Source organism: Arvicanthis niloticus, chromosome 9, assembly GCF_011762505.2.
Source record: "Arvicanthis niloticus isolate mArvNil1 chromosome 9, mArvNil1.pat.X, whole genome shotgun sequence".
Lineage (NCBI taxonomy): Eukaryota > Metazoa > Chordata > Mammalia > Rodentia > Muridae > Arvicanthis > Arvicanthis niloticus.
The window spans coordinates 30,401,558-30,424,903 of NC_047666.1; the positions used below are offsets into that span (position 1 = coordinate 30,401,558).

Sequence of the window (23,346 nt, forward strand, 5' to 3'; positions counted from 1 at the left end):
CCTGGGACCTGATAGCTCATTCCTGCCTGGAAAATCTTCCATTAGTCCTACCTCCACTGCTTAACCTGTCCTATCTCAATCTTTGACAGAGACCTTCATGCCCCTCTTACACTGTGCCTCCTCCTGCCAGGTCTTCTGTGGGCTCCGTTCTATTTAGGCCCCTTTCACAGTGAACTAAAGCATGAGACCCAAGGCAGAAACAGATGAGGGCAAGACAGGCTCCGGGTAGAAGGAAAGCTGGGTAAACAGCTGTCTCTTTGGTACTGCAGTCCAGGGTCTAGTGAGCTTCTCTGAGACAGGCAGGCTCTGGTGACACAAGGGATGTGGACTGAGTTCAGACTCTATGTCATTTGTCAGCTGAGCATCCCTGGCTGGGCTGGGTGTTCTTGTCCATTCGTGTCATCTATTCTTTCTGTGTACAGGTCAGAATATTGGTCTCTCCCAGAGGCACCCACCCAAACAACAAGTTAGAACAGACTCATGATCCTTCCTTACACTTGGTTCCTCTGAAGGCACCTGGTCCACTGTGGTGGAGAAATGCTGCCTGTGGTGCCCTTGTATCTTAGTCAGGCTTCTGTTTCTGTGACCAAAAGTAACTTGAGGAAGAAAAGATTTATCTCACCTTATAGTTTACAGTCCATCACTGAGGGAAAATCAGGACAGGAACTCAAGGCAGGGAGCTAGAGACAAGATCTGAAGCAGAGATCAAGAGATCATGGAAGAGCACTACTGACTGGCTCGGACAGCCTGATTTCTTATCCAGTCCAGGACCAGTCCAGGCGTGACACTGCAAAGTGGGCTGGCCCCCCACATCAATCAGTAATAAAGGAAATGCCTCAGACCTGCCCACAGGCCAGTCTGATGGAGGAGGCATTTCCTCACTGAGGGTCCTGCCCTTGTCACTGTTCCACTGTTGTGGAAAGCCACCACAGCCAAGGCAGCTATTATAAAAGGAAGCATTTAACTGGGGCTTGCACCCTCTCTTCTTGGGTACAATGTGCATACCATCCTCCAGCCCTCTCTCTCTTGGGTACTGTAGAGATGCTGCCCACTCTGCTGTCCAGTCATTTCAGAGGCTCAGTCCATTATCACAACAGGGGCGCAGTGGCACACAGGTAGACATGGTGCTGGAGAAGCAGCTGAGAGCTACATCCTGATCTGCAGGCAAAGAGAGAGAACTGGGCCTGGCGTGGGCTTTTAAAACCTCAAGGTCCACCACCCGCAACATCCCCTCCAACAAGGTCTCCTAATCCTTGTAATCTTGTCAGAGTTACCCTTCCTGGTGACTAAGCATTCAAATATATGAGCCTGTGGGGCCAGTCTTATTAAACCACTACAGTTTCTTTTCCCATTTGACTTCAGCTTGTGTCATTTTGATAACAAAACAAAACTAAACTAAAACAACAAACCACCTCACCAGGAATCCAGCCTCCAACTCGCTCTGCTTTGCTTCCTGACTATGGGGGGGAACTGTTTTGCATCCTCTATGAATCTGCTGTACTACAGGCCCAGAACAATGGGGTCAGTTCACCATACACTGATCCCCCTAACACTGTGAACCAAAACAAACCTCCTCTGTTTCTAAGCTGATTCTCTCAAAGACTTTGTTAAAGCTGATGGAAAGCCAACAATCCTTTGGCCAAAACCCACTGAGGACTGATTTTTCCCACCTGACCAAGGAGACCCACCATCTCCCCCTTAATCTTGCATCCTGTCACTATGAAGATCCTCACTCCGAGTTGCATTTGAATCAAGCCCTGCTTCTCCTCCCTCACAGCCCATGCCTGTAAACCTGTGTGCTTTGCAAATGCTTTCTATCCCCCAGTCTTCATTCTTGAGTACAGTGTGTGTGCATACATGTGTGCATGTATGCATGAGCGTGTGTGCATGCGTGCAAGTATGTGTGCCTATGCGTGTGTGTGTCTGTGTGTCTGTGTGTGTGTGTGTGTGTGTGTGTGTGTGTAGCCCTTCAGCCCTCTCCCTCTTGGGTACCGTATGTATGGCCCTTCAATCCCCACTCTCTCTCTGGTAAAGTGTATGCACACCCTTTTAGCCCTCTCTCTATTGGACACAATGGATGTGCCTCCTACACTACTGTTCTGGTCCAGGCCTGTCTTGGCGTCTCTTGCCTTCAGTGCCTGAGCCAGTCTTGTGTAGCAGAGTCTTGTGGGCCTGTGGCTGAGTAGCTGAGAGATTAAAGCAGCACTCAGATCCACAACAGGAGGTCAGGTCAGGGGGTGACAATGGCCCAGCACCTGCCATACCACTCCTGCCTCTCCAGAACCTTCCTTACTGTGAGCCTCAGGACTTATGAAGCCTGCCTGGGCCTGGCTTAACTTACACTGTCTCGAGTTTAGCTTACATATGATTCTGCATCTTCCTTTTTAAATGGGTTGAACTTTGGTCACAAGTTGTTAGGTAAATTGTATAGTTGGACTTCAAAAAAACTCCAACATGTACTGGCATTTAAATATGAAATCAATGTTGGAACTTGTTAGTAACTTTAAAAGTATTTGACAATTTCTCACGTGTTCGGTGTCCCTTGATCATGTCTGCTCTCCTCCCACCCACACCTTCCTGACCCCACCCACACACACCCCCCCCTCCTTCACGTCCTCCCCCTTTTTTGTGGCAAACCACTGAATCCAATTAGTGCTGCTTGCTGGATTGTTGACTGGCCGTGGGCAGGTGACCCCAGCTGCAGTGAGCCCTTGAACACAGTGGCCGTGTCTCCCAGAAGACGGCGTCTCACAGTGCTGGTCCTAGCCTCCTGCTCTGATGTTCTCTCTGCCACCTCTCACCTGAGCCTCGGGGAGGTTGATGTCAGTGTTGGATGGGGCTGAGCATTAAACAGTCATTTATTCTCAGCATAAAATTTGCTTTAACTTTTAATTTTTTTTGCATATGGCTGTTTTGTCTGCATGTACATGTGTGTATTATATACATGTCTGGCACCCATGGAGGCCAGAAGAGGGCATCAGATCCTCTGGGGCTGGAGTTACAGACTGTTGAGAACCCCATGAGGAGGCTGGGAATCGAACCTAGGTCCTCTGCAGGAGCACAATTGCTCTTAACTGCTCTTAACCATCTCTCCAGCCATCACCACCCTGTCCCAATGTGAAATTATGTAACTTCTCATGGGGCATGGGGACTCCCCAGCAAGACTGAGGACAGCCACCGAGCAAGGCAGTGGCAGAGCCACTATGGCTCCTGTGCAAGCCCCTCCCTCCCTTTTGCTCTGTCTCAGAAGCCGTACCCCGGGTTCTTTCTAGTCTTTATTTGCTATGGCTACATTCTCTTTTACATTAAGGCTTATTGTCTGTCTGTCTGTCTTTTAGAAGTGTTGGGACTGAAACCCAGAGTGTCACGTGACCTGGATAAGCATTCCGTCCCGAACCATGTCTCCAGCTATTTGTGATCTTCTAACCAGTTTTAAGCTTAGATTTTTCTCTGGGAAAAAGAAAACCATCCCACCAAATATATCCAGCGATAGCATGGGAGTGGCCGCATCACTGTCTGCTCCATTACCTTACCAGAATGGAAACTCCCCCTTCAAAACTACACAAGTGCCCCGCCCCCACCCCCATGCACATGCCCATAGAGAACTCTGACTTGTAGGCACGGAGATCTTTTCTGTGCATTCCATCCTGTAACTCATGCTACCCCTGTGATGGCTTAGACTCGCTGCACAGCTGGTTAGAGCAGTGTGTGAGCAAACAGGCACTCTCATCTATTACTCTGTTACCCCAACTCTTCACACACACAAATGCTTCTCTGAAGAAGATGCTTAGGTCTCAAGCCCACCTCTAACTCCCATTCTAATCTTTACCTGCATCGGTGAATAAGGGAGCCAGCTCGCAGATGCATGCCATCTTTTACCAACTTCTTAGTGTAGGCTTACCTAGTATATGAGTCTGTTTTCCATCACTGTGCCAAAATGCCTGAGACAGTACATTTATATGAAGGGAAGGTTTGCTTGGTTCACCGTCTTCTAGATTCCTGTTGCCATTGGGTCCATGGTGGTGCATTGATAAAGCAAACCTGCTTGCCTAGTGGTTTCTAAGAAGCAAATTAGAAGGCGGGGGTGGGGGGGTACAGTCTCCCAAAGACTTAAGATTTCCCAGGAAACTCCGCCTCTTAATGGTCCATATACTTTCCTATAGCTGAAGACCAGACTTAAAGTATGGGCATTCTGAATTCAAGCTAACAGCACAATGTCTGAAGGATAAAGAATATTTTCTGCTATTTTCTGTTTATTAACTGTATATGATCAGCACTAGGTGCTTGGATATCAATTATACCAGCATCCGGTGACGTGCTTTCTACCAGATTCTACTTAGAATCTTATTGAAAACTAGGGAAGTCAACAATATTGCTGTATATAACTCCATGGTATCTTCATCATATGGGCATCACATATAAACTTTGTTTATAATGTACCATATAGAGATACCTTTTTTTCAGTATTGACAGTCAAATCATGTGCATATAGGTGGGTGCTCTACCACCTAGCTGTATCTCCTGCTTTTATTTATTTGCTTTATATTTTGAGACAAGGGCTTGATAAATTGCCCAAACTGGCTTTAAACTCACTCTGTGGCCCAGGCAGGCCTTGGCCTGTGACCTTCTAAGCTCAGTCTCCAGAGTGGCAGGTAGTATAGGTGTATGTACCATGCCTGGCCTTGTACTCTTCTTTATGGGTTTTATGCTGTATCTTTAAAAGGCCTTTGCTGATCAGAGATATTTTCAAACACTTACTTGGTTCTTGCTAGTTCTCTATGTATAATAGCTGACCTTGATGTCTTGATCCTCCTGTCGTAGCTCTAAATGTGGGACCAGGCATGCACAGCCATGCCTGGATGCAACTATCTTATGCATGCTATCACATATCCCTTTATTTCACACCATGGGTTTTAGTGTTTAAGGGTGTAAAGTGGGGGTGGGGCGTCCACCTTTTTCCTGGTCACAGGCCTTCAGTTTCCTTTGCTCTGATTATTTAGTATTCACTCACTGAAGTATATATCCAGGATACACCTTCATCCCTTCGTCACCAGCCTCGAATTACAGAGCCATTTCCTGTGCTCACTTTCTGGGCTCCCTTGTAGCTCATGGCTCCATCTGTCTCTCTCTGGCAGTGACAGGCTGCTCTTGCCTCTCCACCTTCACAGCGTATTTGACTCATATTTTACAGTGTGTTGGATATGATATATATCAGTAATCCCTGCCCTACCACCTCCTTCTAGTAAATTGTCTTGGCTCTGTACCTGTGGTTACTCATCTCCATGGTCTTTGGAGCAAGTCATCCGACACCATGAAAGTCGTGTAGGGACTCTGCTTGGCGTACATTGGCTAACCTGGGATTTTTGCTGTGCTAACCACACAAGCACCAGTCCTGAGTTCGATCCCCAAAATTGGCGGAAAAAGCCCAGTGTGGTCTGTGCACTTGCAGTCCCAGCACTAGGAGGCAAAGACAGGAAGATGCTGTGGCTTGCTGGCCACACAGCCTTATGTGAAAACAGCCCAGGTCCATGTCTGAAAAGCAGAAATGGGAGCCATGAGGTGGCTTAGCTGCGAAGCCTGGTTACCTAAATTCAATCCCTGGGACCCACAGGGTGGAAGGAAAGAACCAGCTCCACATGTTATCCTCTGACCTCTACATACAAACATGCACACACATGTGCACACATGTGCACACACAAATACATGTACATACATACACACATGTACTCACATGCTTACATGCATGCATATATGCACACATACACACACTTACCTGCTCTTCTTGTCCATAGACATTACAAGGTCCTTCGGTAATATAGACATTTTGGATTAGGGGTCTTGATGCTGGTTCAGATCTGGGCTCTAGGTGGTGAGGGTCTTAGTGGCTCAGAGCATCACGCTCCAGAGGCAGGGGAGTAGCTCTAAGGAGAATGTGAGCTGGGGACACCATAGCTAGGGTGTGAAGCCGGCATATGTGATATTGTTCTGGGTCTGGGTCTACCATGGGAATGAGAGGCCAGTCAGAGGCATGCATCCCTCCAGGACCCTGCTCTTCTCCTGCAGGTGGCATCTCACATGGCACAGAGGTAGACAGGGAGGCTCTCCAGGGAGTGCATGGAGGGAAGTGCTGAGGAGGGAAACTGCCAGCAGGGCCCAGGGTGAAGGATAGAAGGCTCTTGTTTGACCCTTGAGGTGACCAAAAGTCAGAAAGAAGGACAGGGAGAGTAACAGTGGTCAGGGCCCCTTCTCATGGGTCTGATTTCTGTCTTGGCAGGTGCAGGCCACTGTTGTGGGGCTCCTGGCTGCAGTGGCCTCCCTGATGCTGGGCACAATATCCCACGAGGAGTTCAATTGGGCCAAGGTGGCCTTGCTGTGCACCAGCAGTGTCATCACCGCCTTCCTTGCTGCCTTGGCCCTAGGTGAGCCATGCCTCAAGTACCCCAGACCCCAGACCCCAGACCCCAGGCCCCAGGCCCCAGGACCCAGACCCCAGACCCCAGGACCCAGAGCCCAGACCCCAGGCCCCAGACCCCAGGCCTCAGGCCCCAGACCCCAGGCCCCAGGCCCCAGGCCCCAGACATCAGACCCCAGACCCCAGACCCCAGACCCCAGACCCCAGACTTCAGGCCCCAGACCCCAGGCCAGCTGCTTCTCTGCCCTCTTGTTAAAGTTCTCAGAGGTTTGCATTGAGGCTGCTATGACACTAGTGTGGAACTCCAGGAGTGTGATAGTGGGTGGGAAGAGCCCGCTAGGTCCTCAGTCTGCCCTGTGCCCTCTCTCAGGTGTGTGTACACGTGTGTGTGCATGTATATGCACATGCCCGAGAGAGCTCTGCTGTCCCTTCTCTCAACTCTGACAGACTTCAGTTTGCCACTCCTTGCTGAAGTCAGACACCTGAGCGTGGCAGATTTCTTTATCCAATTTGCTGGCCTCTGTATATGTCAGTAGTACGATGTACAAATTGGCTCACAATTATAACAAGCCTCCTGCCTCAGCTTTCTGAGTGCTGGGATTACAAGCGTGCACAGTGTTGTCAGTTATGGGGCTTCAGTGGGACCAGCACCAGCCACCAGCTCAGCTGTGTAAATTCAGTTTTTCTTGGAGCTGGCGTTTAAAAAGGAGAAGCAGGGCTCTGGCTTGGTCACACAGGATACAATGTGGCAGGTGGTGGCAGTATCAGGACAACATCGAGGGTGACTATAGCCCTTCTTATTTTTAACTCCATTTGTTTTGTGGTACTAGGGACTGAGCACAGGGCCTGCCTTGCTGCAATTATTTTTAGAGTCACAGGATTCTTGAGCAGTGTTAAATTCTAAAAGTCATGATGAATAATGGTTTGAGGAACCAAGGGGAGCCTGCTGAAATAGGCTAAGCCCTAGCTAGCAATTAATGAAGCTTGCAAGGCCACAGGGCAGGTGTCTTCAGACAGAAGGGAGGGTCCTGGGGCTGAGGCCCTGGAGATGGCTTTCTCTAGTCTCCCAGACAAGCCATGAAGCCCATCACCACCAGCACCAAAGGGTCATGTGTTTCATCCATGTAACTCAAGGACAGTGTAGCTGGGCTCCTGGGATAAGGGACCCCTAGGATGTCTCTGATGTCTGGATAGAGCTTTCCATCCCAATGGTGTTGGGCTATACATCCACCTGTCCTCCCTCCCCAGCCTCCACTGGTGCTTGAGCCTAGGAAATGTCTCACATATAGGTTACTCAGAGGACTCAGCAGATCCTGGAGGCCAGGTCTCTCTGCCCCTCAGGTTACTTTTGCTTAGAGCATCTTGGGAACAGCCCTCCATGCAGCAGAGGCTATGAATGCTGTATCCCTGTAATTCCAGGTAGTTCCAGAGGTCAGAGGCTACCTGCCCGCTCAGGTGTGTCTTCAGGGATTCAGGCCACCCTTTGCCACCCCCACAGGTTCCAGCCAGTGACAGAGACTTAGGGAGGTAGGCAGCCCATTGAGTATCCAGACCTTCCCAGATGTAACTATTAAGTTCTGACCACCTGCTTGACCCTTCCTGAGGGTGGGGGAGCCTCTAAGCCATCTCACCACAAACTATTCCCTGGGCCTCCCCTCCTCCCGCTGCAGGAATTCTAATGATCTGCATAGTGATTGGTGCTCGGAAGTTTGGGGTCAACCCTGATAACATCGCTACGCCCATAGCAGCCTGCCTGGGAGACATCATCACCCTGTCCATCCTGGCCCTGATGAGCAGCTTCTTCTACAGCCACAAAGGTAGGGAAGGCTCTGGGGAGGGGCATGCGCAGATATCACACACACACACACACACACACACACACACACACACACACACACACAGAGAGAGCTCAAGTCTACAGTTGTAAATGTCTGGCACAGCTCAGTGCCCTGTGGGAAGGGTTTGGAGGTTTGAGAAATAAGCAGCAGGTACAGATAAAACAGTATGGCCTCCACTGTACCTGGGGCACCACTGTCCAGTCTGGACTGATTCCTGTACTGTTCTCTTAGGTGACAGTGAGGAGCCTGGGAATCAGGTAAGATGACCTAGTTGGACTTTTAGGCCAGTCTGATTTGCATAGAAGTTCATTATATTTGCATTTTGATTTGTAGAACAAATAAGAATGCCACCCCCTCCCCTCACATCACTGACTATGCCCAGGAAGATGGTAGGCCTGGTCCTAGGAGACAGATCTCCAGTGACTGGGAAATGAGTTAGCTCACACATGCCAGGAGCTGTGAGAAAGCTGCATGAGTGTAAGGTGGGAGCTGGATGGCTCCTGTCAGAAGTTATGGAGAACCTGGTCATGGCGCCTTCTCAAGTGTCTTATAAGGCAACACTTGCACAGGCTACTGTGTCCCTGAGTGTTAGTGGCCTGCTTAGAGCCTCAGGGACCTACCCTCCGGCTCTAGGGATGGTACAGAAGCTGGCCATACCTACCATGAAGCACTTTGTCTATAGCTAGCTTGGAGCACCTGTGGCAGATGGAGGGACAATTGTGGGCTGTGGAGAATAAGGAGGTGGTGGTGACACCACACCCAGAGATACCACCCAGAGCAGAGTGGCACTCACACCATGTATGGCCATCTAGCATTGAGGCTGCTTGAGCAAATAGGAACAAGATGCAAGGATGATTCCAAGCAAGTTCTGTGTAAATGTGGGAGGTGGAGTCAGAGAACGAGGCTGGAAGAGAGCGGAGGCAAGGGCCCTGGGTAGGCGGTGCACTGACCTCGCAGCTAGAGGAGACTCTGAGAAATGAGTGGCCAGCTGGCCAGCATGATCCATATCCCACAACAATACAGAATGTCTTAGCTAGGGGAAAGCTTCCTCCTGATCCCACCCCTGTGGCCATGTGCCCTGGTAACTGCCTGTTTGTTTTTCTGGTTTTTTTTTTTGTTGTTGTTATTTTTTTTTGACCTCTAAGCAAGGTTATGGAGAGCTGTCATGCACCAGCTGCCTGCTCATATGCTGTCCCAGTTGCTTAATTGTTGCTCTCTGGCAGGTATGGTGGGACAGCCCCTCTAAATGGCAAGAGCCCTCGGTTCCCAACTTACGTCTCACCTATGAAAGGCCAAACTCCAACCAGCTCCTCTGTGGCAGCCTTGGCCATTTGAGCTATGTATGTCTGCTTTCCCTCAGACACATGGTATCTGACGCCTCTGGTCTGCATCGGCTTCTTGGCTCTCACCCCTCTGTGGATCTTCATTGCCAAGCAGAACCCGCCCATCATGAAGATCCTGAAGTATGGGTGGTTTCCCATCATCCTAGCTATGATCATCAGCAGGTGAGCCTCGTGGAACAATGGCCCCTCACTTCTGACAGAAATGCCTGTCAGAAACAACGTCAGGGAAGGAAGGCTTAGTTTTCTCTCTGTTGCAGAGGGTTTGGTCTGTGATCATTTGGCCATGTGCTCTTGGGTAGACCATGGCCCCAGAAGCACATCACAGTGAAGCACCATTCATTTCAGAGGTGCTCAGGATATGGGAAGAGGCCAGGCCAAGATGTGGCTGCCATCCAGGGATTCACATCCCTAGTGACCTCCTTCTAGCTAACCATACTTCCTGCCTTTCACGACTTCCCAACAGGATGATTCCTAATCTATCAAGGGATTAATCTATCCATCAAATCAGAGCCCCAATAATCAGTCACCATCAAACCCTCTCTAGAAATATCCTGACAGGCACATGTAGTACTGATTGCTTAATGACTAAATCTGTCAAGCAAGCAGGTGAAATTAACCATTACAGGCCAGGCAAGGTGTCATACGCCTTCAATCCCTCTGGAGGCAAAGGCAGGGGCATCTCTGTGAGTCTGAGGCCAAGCCTGCTCTATATGAGTTCAAGGCTGTCTAAGGCTACATAGTGAGACCTTTAAAAAAAAAAATAGCCATCACAATCCACCCCTTATCGAGTTGGCACACAGACAAGTCACTTCAAACCATAACATCCCAGTGTCATTCCCAAAAGCTCATCTCTATCTTACAGTGCAAAATGTGTACAGGTTAGCAGCTAGCATCCCCATGGTGCTAACAATCCCCACAGTATCCAGCAATCTAAGCTTGAGGTCTCTTCTGAGACTCTAGACTCTGTAAGTCAAAAACAAGTTGTAAGCTCCCAACACACAGTGGTTCAGAGTAAACATAGTGGACTACCAGAGTAAGAACTGTAACACGGCAAGGCAGCTAATAGTGATAGCTATGGATGACAGACAGACAGACAGACAGACAGACAGACAGACAGGTAGTGATATCTATCTTTATATATCCTACTAAGTCCATTTACTGTCGCCCACATACACGTGGCTGCAGGGGCTTCCCACGGTAGCACAGGCAGTCTACCAGGGCCCGCCTGGGAGAAAACTGACCTCCCTTCCCCAGCACCAATGATACCTTTGTTTTCCCAGCTAGGAGCGGGCCTGTGAATCACTCCTATTCATAGTGGAATATCGTTACAAAATTCTTTGCCAAGATGTATCATGAATGGCTCCTAGATCAGTTCTCTGTGGTGCCCTCATTCCCGTCTGAAGCCCTACAGGAGCCAGGCCTTCACTGTCTAAGTCTCTGTTGCCACTCTGATCTCTAACTCCGCTAGAATGTTCTAAGCTTCCCTAGCCCAGATCTCCAGATTTCTCCAACTTCCTCCCCACACCAATTCCAAAGAGCTCAGAGCCATGGTCAGGTTTGGTCACATGGGCGTCTCTGGTGCTAGTTTTCCTTGTGGTTGCTGTGCGTGTCACTGACAAAAACACATGACAGAAACAGCCTGGGGGAGAAGAACTGATTTGCTCGTGGTTTCAGAGGGTTCAGCATGGTTGGTTGACGCCGTGCTGCTAGGCAGAACGTGGAGATGAGTCTGTGTGTGTAGAAAGATGTCTGCGGCATAGAGACCACAAGGCCTAGGGAAAGGCACAGAAATAAAGACCAGGGCAGGGTGTGATCCTAGGGACACACACCCAGCGGCACAGCCAGAGGTGTGCCCCAGCAATCAACAGGTGTTTCTTAGTCCAGCCAAGTTGTTCAACCTCCCCCCTCCCAAGATCCCTGGAACACTCAAATGGAGGCTGACAGGTGCTAGCAGGACCTCACCACCGTGCCTGTGTTCTGGTGTGAGGGAGCTGCATACACTGTACACTCTGAACCTCTTACCTAGGCCTCATCCACTCTTCTGAGGCAGAGTCCAGAAGTACTGACAGCCAGGGGTGCTGCAGCTGGGCAGAGCAAGAGAGAACTGCACAGCCCAGCTCCACGCCCTGTCCTGATGCTGTGGTATATTGACCATAGTGAGACACCTGTTCAGGTGTCCTTAGGGTTACTATTTGTCTTAGTTAGAATTTCCATTGCTGTGAAGAGACACCATGACCAAGGCAACTCTGATAAAGGACATTTAATTGGGGCTGGCTTACAGGTTCAGAGGTTCAGTCCATTATCATCAAGGCAGGAAGCGTGGCAGCGTCCAGGCAGACATGGTGCTGGAAAAGGAGCTGAGAGTTCCCCATGTCGATTGAAAGGCAGCCAGGAGAAGACTGGTTCTTCTGCACTGGGTAGAGCTTGAGTATAGGACCGCTAAGCCCGCCATTGTGGTGACTCATTCCCTCCAACAAAGCCACACCCCCTAATAATGTCACTTTCCATGGGCTAAGCATATTCAAACTACCACACTATTGCTGTGATAAAACCATAACCAAAAAACGACTTGGGGAGGAAAGGGATTATATCAGCTTACGACTTAAGAGTCTATTGCTAAGGGAAGTCTAGCCAGGAGCTCAAAACGACTCTGAAGGCAAACACTGAAGCAGGGGCCATGGAGGAGGGCTGTTTACTGGCTTGGTCCCGGTGGCTTGCTCAGCCTGCTTTCTTATATACCCTAAGATCGCCTGTAGCAGTGGCAGCACCCACAGGCTGGCCTCCTGCATCAGTCATCAATCAAGAAAATGCATCCCAGACTTGCCTTCAGGCCAGTCTGATGGAGACATGTACTTAATGAAGGTTCCTTCTTCCCAGATATGTGTAGGTTTGCATCAGGTTGACATAAAGCCACCCAGCACAGTGGACATCTGGGTCCCTCATCCTGGGGCCATGGAAATAGTTCTCACCCTGGTCACTGTCCCATCATAGCTGCTGGTGGGAACCAGAGGGCTGTAGGGTTGGTCCCACCATGTTCTCTAGTAGAAAACTGCAGTCTATTCTGTGGTTGCAGCAGACATTCTGTGCAGGAAAGGGATGGTATTTTCCAAACCCAGGAAGGTGGCCAGTGGGCATTTGGCCTGGCCACTCTAATGTCAACTCCATTCTCTCCCCAGTTTTGGAGGCCTCATCCTGAGCAAAACCATTTCAAAACATGAGTTTAAAGGCATGGCTGTCCTGACTCCAGTCATCTGTGGTAAGTGGTGGGTGGGGTTCCTCTTGGGGACCCTGGGCTGGGTAGAGACTGAACACCAGTGTACAGACTCAGGTTCTGAGGTGATTGGGAAAGCTCAGCCTGCACAGCCTACAGGTTCTGTTAGGTTTGATTTTCTCTGATGCAAAGGCTCTGAAGGGACCCCATAGCATACGGGGAGCAAAGCACACCAATTTGCTTTTGACAGGGTCTCACTGTGTGTATCAGAGCACCCTGGAACTCTGTGTAGTGCAGGTTGATCTTGAACCCGTGTGATGATCTTTCTACCTCCCAAGTACAGGAATTATAGGTGTGAAAATTAGGCCAGGTTTTCCTAGTTTGTTTTAGAGTTATTAAAACTTAGACATTTACACATGAGACTCTAGATTTCTGTCTTCAGTTTAAAAATAAAGCCCATGACAGTAGTGGGTTTACTCTCTGGGGCTGGCAACAACCAGCACAACCTGTGTGGTACTCAGCCCCACATGTCCCCACTGTCCCGCATGGACTTGCTTTCTTCCACTGCCTTACTGTCACTGGTCTGCAGGATTTGGGGTGCTGACACCCTGACTCCTCTCCTAGCTGTTCAAAGACGTCAGTAATGGGGCTTAGGCTAGCTGGAGACCATTCCTGGCCTAAAGGAAGTGCTGCCTGCCCTGCTGTGGGAAGCTGCATTCTGGTTACGAGGGAGCCAACAGGTTAAGGGAAGTTGGGAATTAGGGTGAAGAGCCGAATCTATAAACATAGTCAATCTCTTTGTCTTCTTCTTTTTAAAGTTGTCCATAGTCAAGAGAAGTAAATGTCCACTCTCCTCTGCCTGCAGGTCAATGTCTTTCTCACTGGGGCCACTCATGTGACCGATCTCAGATCTTGGGTGTTCCTGGATAGCTAGGGAAAGTTGTTGCTAGGCTGTGGACTCCTATCAGGGACATGCCTGTCCTCTGCCAGCTCCTAAGAGAAGGCTGTGGACAGCTAGACCATCCTGTCCTTCGGGAATCACATCCTCACCAGGATGTCTCAGGATTCCAGGGACATGCTGGTGAACATGCTCGTGGTCTTCTGGGCTCTTGGGTCCTACAGATGATTTATACACCATTCTTCAGCCTCTTAAGTCTCCCTGAAGACACCTTCACTGGGTGCCCAGGAAATCTGAGTGGCAAGGAAAGAGGAGATAAGAAATGGCTGCACCAATCTGGGAGACCATCCTGAAAAAAAAAAAAAAAAAAAAAAAAAGCAGCACATAGGAAGAGCTAGAAGCCAGAGGTTGAGCTTCCCACACAGTCTCTCCTCACAGGTGTTGGTGGCAACCTGGTAGCCATTCAGACCAGCCGCATCTCCACCTTTCTACACATGTGGAGCACACCTGGGGTCCTCCCCGTCCAGATGAAAAGATTCTGGCCTAACCCTTGCTTCATTTTCTGCTCTTCAGGTCAGTATGCTGTCGGATGAGGCCACATGACCTTCTTCTCCCCCACCCCCTTGTTCTTATGTTTGCAATGGGTCTCAGTATGCTGCCCAGGCTTGTCTTGAATCCCTGGGCTCGGGTGGCAATGCTCTCTACCTTGAAAGTAGTGGTGACCACATGTGCATGCTCCCACGGTTTCTAGCGCCATTCACAAACTGGAAAACAGTTTTCTGTTATTTACGTACCACGCAGTTTGCTTCATTCTTACTGTTCACACATGGTTTTCCTACACATTGTCTTGAGTGTTTAGTCCAGCTGCCCCACTTGGCATGTGCTCCTAAAAGCCGCATATTCGGGGGTAGTCACCCACTCCACAGCTTTCCTTCTAGGCTTTCTTTGCATGCCTTTAAAAAAGAAAAGTTGAGGATGGGGAGATGGCTGGGTCAGGAGAACAGGCTTGCTGTACAGGGGTAAGGATCCAAGTTCAATTCCCAGAGCCCACATTACAAATCAAAAGCAACAGCAAAGAACAGGCATAGTCCACTTGTGACCCCAGTACTGGGAAGTGACCCCAAGTGAATTCCTGGGGCTTACTGGCCAGCAGGCTTCAACCCATGGGTGAGCTTCAGGATACTCAGTAAGAGACACTGTCTAAAAAAAAAAACACCTCTTGGGGATCTCACACACAAACACACACACACACAGAGAGAGAGAGAGAGAGAGAGAGAGAGAGAGAGAGAGAGAGAGAGAGAGAGAGAGAGAGAGAGCTGGGAATGTAGTTCGGTTGACTGTGTTCAAGGCCCAGCACATGTTAAAGTGGACATGGTGGTGCTCACCTGAAATCCCAATACTCAGGAGGTGGGGGCAGGAGAATCGGAAGTTGAAGGCCATCCTGGGCTATATGATACCCTGCTCCTCTTTGCCCTCCCCCCACCAAACGTGGTTTCTGTGAAGCTGGGGATGGAACCTCGGGTCCTTGAGCATGCTCAGCAAATGCAGTGTCACTGAGCTACACTCTGTCCTTACAACCAAAACCAACCAAACACAACCGCCTCAGTCCCCTGGCTGCTTTAGTTCTTTTGTTGTTGTTGGAGGTTCTGAGTTTGACGTGTGATCTCCTGCCTTTTCCGGGCTGTCTCAGGATGATAGCGATGACTTTTACTGTACGACTATGTTTAAGAAGAGGGCCACATTCACTTGGTGTAATTTCTAAGGGTTTCGCTGATGGGTCTGGGTGGGGTCAAGTCCACCCTCTAGGATCCTTAAACTCAGAGAACAGAGGAAAGCAGAGCTCAGACCTCACTGAGGCCCCAGCTGCATGGACAGGGCTGAGGTTGGAGGGGCTACCCAGGGGCCCTGCAAGCATGTCACACTCCCCAGTCTCTCCTCCACACCACTGTCAGACTTCAGCCTATGTCCCCTCCACCCAGGGATCTTCAGAAGAGCTTCTCCCACTTATATACACTTGCTGGGCTGAGATTATTTTTATTTTTGTCTGTCTGTCTGTCTGTCTGTCTGTCTTTTAGTATTTCTTATTATTTGAAATGACCTCTGTTTGGCCACTTACATGATTCTGATATCTTCCCTCAAATGTCAGCTCCTAGAAAGAAGGAAAGGCCAGGACTGAGTTCCCACTTAATAGAGTGTTAGTAGGTGAAGAAACTTGGGTCCCTCATTGGAGAATCTTCTTTGCCAAGATGGCCTCTGCAAGTAGGTAGGTTTTGTGACCCTCTTGGTTCTGTTCCTTCTAGAAATCAATTCTGTGTCAGCACGAGTCCTGCTCTTTCTGGTGGTCCCAGGACACCTGATTTTTTTCTACCTCATCTGCCTGGTGGAAGGCCAGTCAGTGACAAGCAGCAAGATCTTCATGTTTCTGTACCTGGTGGCAGGCATGATCCAGGTGAGGGTAACAGTGGCAGAGACACAGCCTTCAGGGCTTCTTAGCCAACATCAGTGGTGCTGTGGGCGGTACTGAGTACAGTTCCCATCATACAAAGATTCAGCCAACTTGCTCAAGCCCATTGACATGGACTAGACAGAGGTCGATGCTGAGTGCCACACACCTCAAACCATGTCTTCACTACAACTGCATATTGCACAACTGCACCTCACACTGAACACTTCATTCACTTTGCAATACATTCCACATGCCACACAATGCTGGAGGAGCAGCTCTGGACGCATTGCATTCTACAAAGGAGGCTGGGCTGGCTGTCCTCCCCTCACAGAAGCCCCTCCTTTGAATGGTACCTAAGGGCACATGTATTCTTCCTCCAGGCAGGATGGCAGGTGGATGATTGATGTATACAATCTTCCTTCCAGCGGGATGGCAGGTGGACAGTGTGAGATTAAGCTGCTTCTGCTTTGAGGAGGGGGTCCTCAGCACTGCTGAGACACCAGCTGGCTAATGTCCCTGGTGGCCTAGAGTGTCAGCAGAGAGGCCAATAGATACTATGGCAGTTTCAGGAGGGTCCACTGAAACGTTTCCTTGTCTCTACACTCAGGAAAGTCCAAGCTTACTTAGGGAGAAGGGACAAGGCAGGGACTGACTAATAAAGACTATAGGGACTATGGGACCTGAGCAGGGCCATGTGGATTGCTCCTTGGAAGCTTCCTGAGGGACTCACCATACCTCCCAAGACGGACAAGTCACCAGTCAGGGATGGTCCTGACTGGTGAGTGGCAGCAGGTCCCTGTAGCACTTCAGAGGCCAGGGCAGGACCCAGCTGCTTGGAAAGGCATATGATGGTTGAGTCCAGAGCCTTCTTTAGATCACAACCAGTCCATGTGTTGCTGGGTTATAAAGTTGATTTACTTACCCTTAAAGTTATTGGGGGTCCAGCCAGCATGTGACAGACATGGGAGAGTGGATAGGGAGCCAGCCATGAGCATGCATGAGAAAGCCAGTCAGCAGCAATGGCCCAGCCTCGCTTCTTAACAACCTGTTTTGAGAACCCAGGGACTTGGTTCACTCCTCAAGCTGACTGTCTAGGTTGTGGTGGCTCTGCCTAGATCAGCCGCCATGTTGCGTGGCCAGAAAACACGTGGGCACTGCAGCTAGAAATGGCCAGCCAGAGATAGACCTAATACCCACAAGACGCCAGCGTGGGAGATGGCTCTGCCAGTCTTCTATGCTGTCTCTGCAAGGCTGGGCATTGCCCAGACTATCCCGCCAACCACAGGGGCTCGGTACAGATGAGACTCTAATGCTTAGATTATCCAAAGGTTTATATATTTAGTAATGCTCAATAACAAGATGTCCATACAATCAGAAGTGTAACCCAATACCCAACCTAGATATACCAATATACCAACTACCTTTGACTGGCAGAGACATATGAACATCTGCCTCCATGTTTCTCTCTCTCTCTCTCTCTCTCTCTCTCTCTCTCTCTCTCTCTCTCTCTCTCTTTCTCTCTCTCGTTCTCCATCTCTCTTCTAGCTCCTTCTCTTCCTCTCTTTATTCCTCCCACCTTAGCTCCTCCCACACACCACACACTCCCTCAAGGAGTAAGAGTTTATTCATGACCTTCCCATTTCTCACTAGGTCTCAGCTCAGAAAGACCCCCTACCTCAATGCCACAGAGGGAGCCAGCCAAGCTTCCAGCACATGATCAAGACACTGCGGGCCCCAAGCAAAGCTGGAGAAAAGGGACATGCTGGGGTTGGTCCGTCCACCTTGGTAGTGTCCTTGGAAACCAGCTGGTATGCTTAGTTGTCCTTGATCCTCTGATTTGTTTTTTCCATCTCTGCTCTTCTGGCAGGTGGTAATCCTGCTGTACCTGGCAGAAGTGATGGTTCGACTGACCTGGCACCAAGCCCTGGATCCTGACAACCACTGTATCCCCTACCTCACAGGCCTGGGGGACTTGCTGGGCACTAGCCTGCTGGCACTATGCTTCCTCTTGGACCGGTTACTGAGGGGCAGAGCTAATCTTGCAGAGCTGGTCTCAGAGCTGGTTTCTGTGCCTCCCTGACTGAGCCTACCACCTGCAGGTCTCCATGCAATTCTCCCTCATGTCCAGTGTCTGGCAGGTCGTTCCCCCTGCTGAGGCCTCACACTGCTAAACATCTGTGTGGGCAGTGGCCTCATCAGTCTGCCAGGGAGACAAGCACACACCTTGATTCTGAAGTTGGTAGCCGAACCTGAGGTAGAGCCCTGACATCAGGAGCTCTGCTTGCAAGTGTGTAAGTATGTATGCCGTGTGTGTGTGTGTGTGTGTGTGTGTGTGTGTGTGTGTGTGTGTGTATGTGTAGGGCAAGCTGTTCTAACCTGAAGATGCTGAGGAAGGAGCCTGTTGGTGCAACCTGGATTGGTGATCCACTGGGTGGATGGAACTCCTCGGCATCCCCAGGTCTCAGGACTACCCATGCCCTGACTTTGCTGCCATCACTGGGCTCAGCTCTCTGGGCTCATGCTCAGTGCTCTGGGTCCAGTGACCATGCACCTTCACCCCAGGCAGGCCCTGTGTACCCCTCATCTATACTCCAGCATTTAATCTTGTGGCTGCTTTCTTTTTATTTTCCACTTTCTCTGTTTTATAGCAGAACCTTCTGTTTAGGTTCTGGCGATCAAGAGATATATAATAAAACACAGCTGATATGCACTTGGTGTTCTGTGTCCTTTAGGTAGTCAGGGGGGCCATGAGGCTCAGTCTCCAAGCAGTAGATGACTTTTCTCTAGTGCACTGTTTCCATGGTTTGGTTGAGTGTGCATGCCGCCTGCCGACTGCTTAAGGGAAGAAGATGTGCTGACCCAACCAACACTGTGCCTGTCCATCTCTAGCCGGACACCCATTTGCCTGCCCCAGGTAGGAGCTCAGGGCCTAGGGAACAGGTTGATGTCCCATGAGGTCTCCCTCCTTGTGGGCACAGAGCCAGGTGGGATAGAGAATGATCTGAGGTGTGTGTGTGTGGGGGGGGGGGTGTTGGGTACTCTACAGCACAAGTGTTGGCCAGGCCCCAGGTACCTGGGCAGAGCCCTCCTTTCTGTCCCGAGTCATCAGTCAATGTCACAGAGGCATTGAGCATTGACTGTTGGCTTATTTATTTATTTATTATTAGATATTTTATTGGGTTCTTATACCTTTACATCCCTTACAACCCTTATTCCACCATTCACCCTAATCCTTTCCAACCCTCTCACACTAGGTAGGAGAGAAAGAAGTTTAGAAGGAACAGAGGGGGCACAGACCTCTTTAGACAACTTCTTGCTGATTAGGGGCAAATCCAATATTCATCATCAGACTATCTCCAAACAGCGATCCAGCAATGGACCAGTAGCATCGAGGGCAGCAGCAGGGGTAGCAGCAGCCACCTCAGGCCGTATTGAGGCTCTCTCAGTTATACCCTCTACAGAGTCCCCAGAATTAAACTGTCTGCAGCTGGCAAAAAAAATCACACCCCTGCTAGTGCACGAGGCAGATCATAGTCACCCGCTGTGATGCCACCTTTTATGTCACACCTGGATTAGAACAAAAGCATGTTCACATACCATAACTGAGTTTTAAAGGAAACCACAGTTCTCACTACAATTGGCTCTTAGCAGTCCTGTGAAAGAAGCAGACGGAGCCATTGAATACTGTGGTGACAAGAGCTGGGCTTCCATTGTGCTTGCTGAGTGTGGCCATGTACATATTAGGTTTCAGACTGAATTTTAAATCATAACTTGGCTCAAACACATCTTTGTTCAGTGGGAGGGGAGGTGGTGTGGTGGGCAAGGCCACACATGGAAGCTTGGTACATTCAGCTTCTGAAGCATTGTCTGGTGATGAGCGGCCAGATGTTGTGAAGAAGAATCATGTCCTTTCTGGTGAGAGAGTCAGCTGGAAGCGATGCTGTGTTCAGTGCCTCGTGAATTTACACATCACACATCTTAGGTGTAATGGTTCCACCAGATTGAGAAGGCTACTTTGAGATTAGCCAGGGAGCAGATCCCAAACAGTAACCACTGATGTGGGTGAAACTTTAGGAAGTCTCTTCCGGGTCCAGCCCATTGTCTAGACCAGAGGTTCTCATCCTGTGAGTTGCAACCCTTTTGAGGGGTCAAATATTAGATATCCTGCGTATCAGACATTTACATTACAATTCATAATAGTAATAAAATCACAGTTATGAAGTCGTAATGAGGTAATTTTATGGTCGGGGGTCACCGCAACATGAGGAGCTGTATTAAAGGGTCTCAGCATTGGGAAGGTTGAGAACTGCTCTAGACATCTGCATGATCCACTGAGAAGTGGTTCTTTGTTGTTCTAAGGAACAACTACAGAACTACCATGGTTTTTGAATCCCATCAGCTCCCAAGTTGCCCATTTAGCCTTTCGCATTTCTAATTTGCCTCAAGTGCTGAATGACTCTTGAACAGTCTAGCTGAATATTTTGGTGACGTCTCCAGTGGTTGTAGGAGAATTTGCGGTATGGTTTTAGTGGGCTGACTGACCATCATGACTAGCATGGCAGCGGCAGGCATGCCTGGTGCTGGAGCAGTATGTGAGAGCTTACATCTTGGTCCACAAGCAAGAGACAGAGAACTAACTGGGAATCACATAGGCTTTTGAAACTTCAAAGCTCACCCCCCCCAATACCTCTTCCAACAAGACCACACCTAATCCTTCCAAAACAATCCCAGCTCATGGGGGCCATTCTTATTCAAACCACCACACAATAAGTCATTAGAAAAAAAGAAATGTATATTTTTTAACCTCTCAATGACCAAAAGGAATGTATATTAAAAATGTGTGACACAGCCACATTTATTAGAATGTGGTCTCTATGGTGCTTCTTTGCCCACCTAGACCTATGTATGGCTTTTGAGCAGGAACTTCCGAAATCTGAATGATTCAGTCATTCTCTGTGTAATGGAGGAGTGAGTGAGATGGGAGCTCAGACCACCTTGAAGCTGCGGTTGAAGGAGAAGCAGGAGGTGAGAGGGGGTTGAGGCATCCCCTGAGGAGGTCTGGGTAAGGCAGAGGTGAACTGGGGTATGGGACACAGGCCTGAAGCCTGAGCAAGTTCAGTATTTGATGAGCACTTAGCCATGGAAGACCCTCAGCACAGAGGTAGAAAAGGGGTACAGAAAGCTAAGGGGAACCCAAGTGATTGTCCCGGAGACCTGGGAGGGTACGGGAAAGGTGGTAATCAGTGCTTGAGGTTACTGAAATTGAAAGACTCAGCTTCTTCAAGGTGTCAGCTGACTTTGGGAAGAGGGGATCTTGGGTGAGAAGTATGGAGAGGGACTGACAGGCCAGAGTCAAGTGCAGGGGGTGGGGAGCAAGGCCTGAGCTGGACCTTAGGGGGTGAAGGGCAACAGTCTGAAGTGGCTCTCCCAGAAGAGAATGGAGAAGAGGAGGGCAGGACTGAACCAAGTTTATGAAACCCTGTCCCCTGCTGGGCCAGTGCTCCACACAGCTGGAGCTGAGCTGGGACACAGAGGAGATGCCTTCAGAGACTTAGCTGTAGTTTCTGCCTGGTGATGTGACTGCTCACAATTTTTGAGTATCTCAAAGATGGCCATTTTTTTATCCTGTTGAGAAAGTCTTGCCTGGTAGCCCCAAGCTGTGTTGGCCCCTGCATGCTGGGGTCGCTAGGGGTACCTCCCAATGGCATGAGAAGTTACTCCTGGAAGTGTGTTAGCTGGGTTGGGGCCAATGAGAGATGAAGCGGGAGACACATTTGCTGCTGCAGGGGTGAAGTCAGCATCTGGGATGGAGCCACACACAGGGCTCAGATCTGCATCAAGGGTGAGCACATCTGTGGGGTCAGCACGAGTCTGATTCCTAAACTCCAGAACTCTGCCAAACAGTCAACTTGGAAGTTACATTATCTGAACCCCCAACAGAAAGAAACTGGATATCGCTTAGCTTTGATAACATTACCATGGCTCTGTTAGATTCTGTCCCACAGGCTCGAGCAAAAGATTTACAACAAACTAATTCTATTCAGCAACTTTTCTCACATTCAAACTACCTCAAAATAAAAGGTTTAAGGGGCTGGAGAGGTGGCTCAGTGGTTAAGAGCATTTGCAGCTCTCCCAGAGGACCTGACTTCAGTTCCTACAACTGACTATATATAACTCTAGGTCCAGGTTATCTGACACCTTCTGCTGGCCTCTTTGGGTACCTGTGCATTCACGAATAAGTATACACACACACACACACACAGAGAGAGAGAGAGAGAGAGAGAGAGAGAGAGAGAGAGAGAGAGAGAGAGAGAGAGAGGTGAGCTTATACTGATAATTAAAAATAAAATAATGTTTAAGAACTAAAATAATAAAACGTTTAAAACTAAAAGAATCCAGGCCTGTTGATTTATGCCTGTGATCCTAGATACTTGGGACTCAGAGGCTGGAGAATTACAAGTTCAAGGTCAGCCTGGTCAACTTAGCAAGACCTTATGTTAAAGTAGAAAAGGGGACAGAGAAATGGTTCAGCAGATAAAGATGCCTATGGCCTGAGTTCGTTCTGTGGACCTGAATGACAGAAGGCGAGAACCAGCTTCCATAAGTTCTCTGACCTGCACACGTGCACTGCACCCTCCTCAAATAAACAATAGATGAACACTAATCACTTTTTTTTTGTGTGTGGCTTTTTCCATTTTTTTTTATTTTATATTTTATTTACATTTCAGATGCCATCCCCTTTCCCCATTTCCCTCCCTAGAAAACCCCTATCCCATGTCCCCTTTCCCTTTTTGCTTTTATACAATTTTTTAAAGTGTTAGTCAAAGGCTTTATTTGTTTGGTAATGCTCAATCAAAAGTGTAACCCAATACACAACCTAGATATATAAACTGTCTTTGACTGGTGGAGACACATGGACATCTGGCTCCATGCCCCCCCCCCCCCTCTCTCTCTCATCACCTTGCTTAGGCGGGAGAGAAATTTCTTGGTCCCATAAAAAATGAACACAGAATGGGGGGGGGTGAGGGTGGGGAGGGGGTAGTGGGGGGGGTAGGTACAGGCACTGCTTCATAGAAGCATGGGGGGGGATGGGATAGGAGGTGATGGGAGGAGGTGGGGTAAGGGGATAAAATCTGAAAGGTAAATATAATACCCAATTTTAAAAAGAGAGAGAAAAAAAGAAAAAGAGAAAAAGATA

The 23,346-nt window shown here is 49.2% G+C and overlaps 1 protein-coding gene across 4 annotated transcripts in view; it reads left to right on the forward strand.

Annotated features, from left to right (window-relative positions):
- Nucleotides 1–18,858, forward strand: part of Slc41a3 (solute carrier family 41 member 3) — a 45,295-nt gene extending 26,437 nt beyond the window's left edge. For all 4 annotated transcript variants that reach the window (XM_076940104.1, XM_034512642.2, XM_076940106.1 and 1 more), the window contains 7 exons: nucleotides 6,275–6,419; nucleotides 8,083–8,229; nucleotides 9,611–9,755; nucleotides 12,770–12,849; nucleotides 14,141–14,275; nucleotides 16,003–16,151; nucleotides 18,016–18,858. In XM_076940104.1, coding sequence (XP_076796219.1) covers nucleotides 6,275–6,419; nucleotides 8,083–8,229; nucleotides 9,611–9,755; nucleotides 12,770–12,849; nucleotides 14,141–14,275; nucleotides 16,003–16,151; nucleotides 18,016–18,228 — 1,014 coding nt within the window. In that variant the 3' untranslated portion in view covers nucleotides 18,229–18,858. The remainder of the gene's footprint in view (nucleotides 1–6,274; nucleotides 6,420–8,082; nucleotides 8,230–9,610; nucleotides 9,756–12,769; nucleotides 12,850–14,140; nucleotides 14,276–16,002; nucleotides 16,152–18,015) is intronic.
- Nucleotides 18,859–23,346: the final 4,488 nt, after the last annotated feature.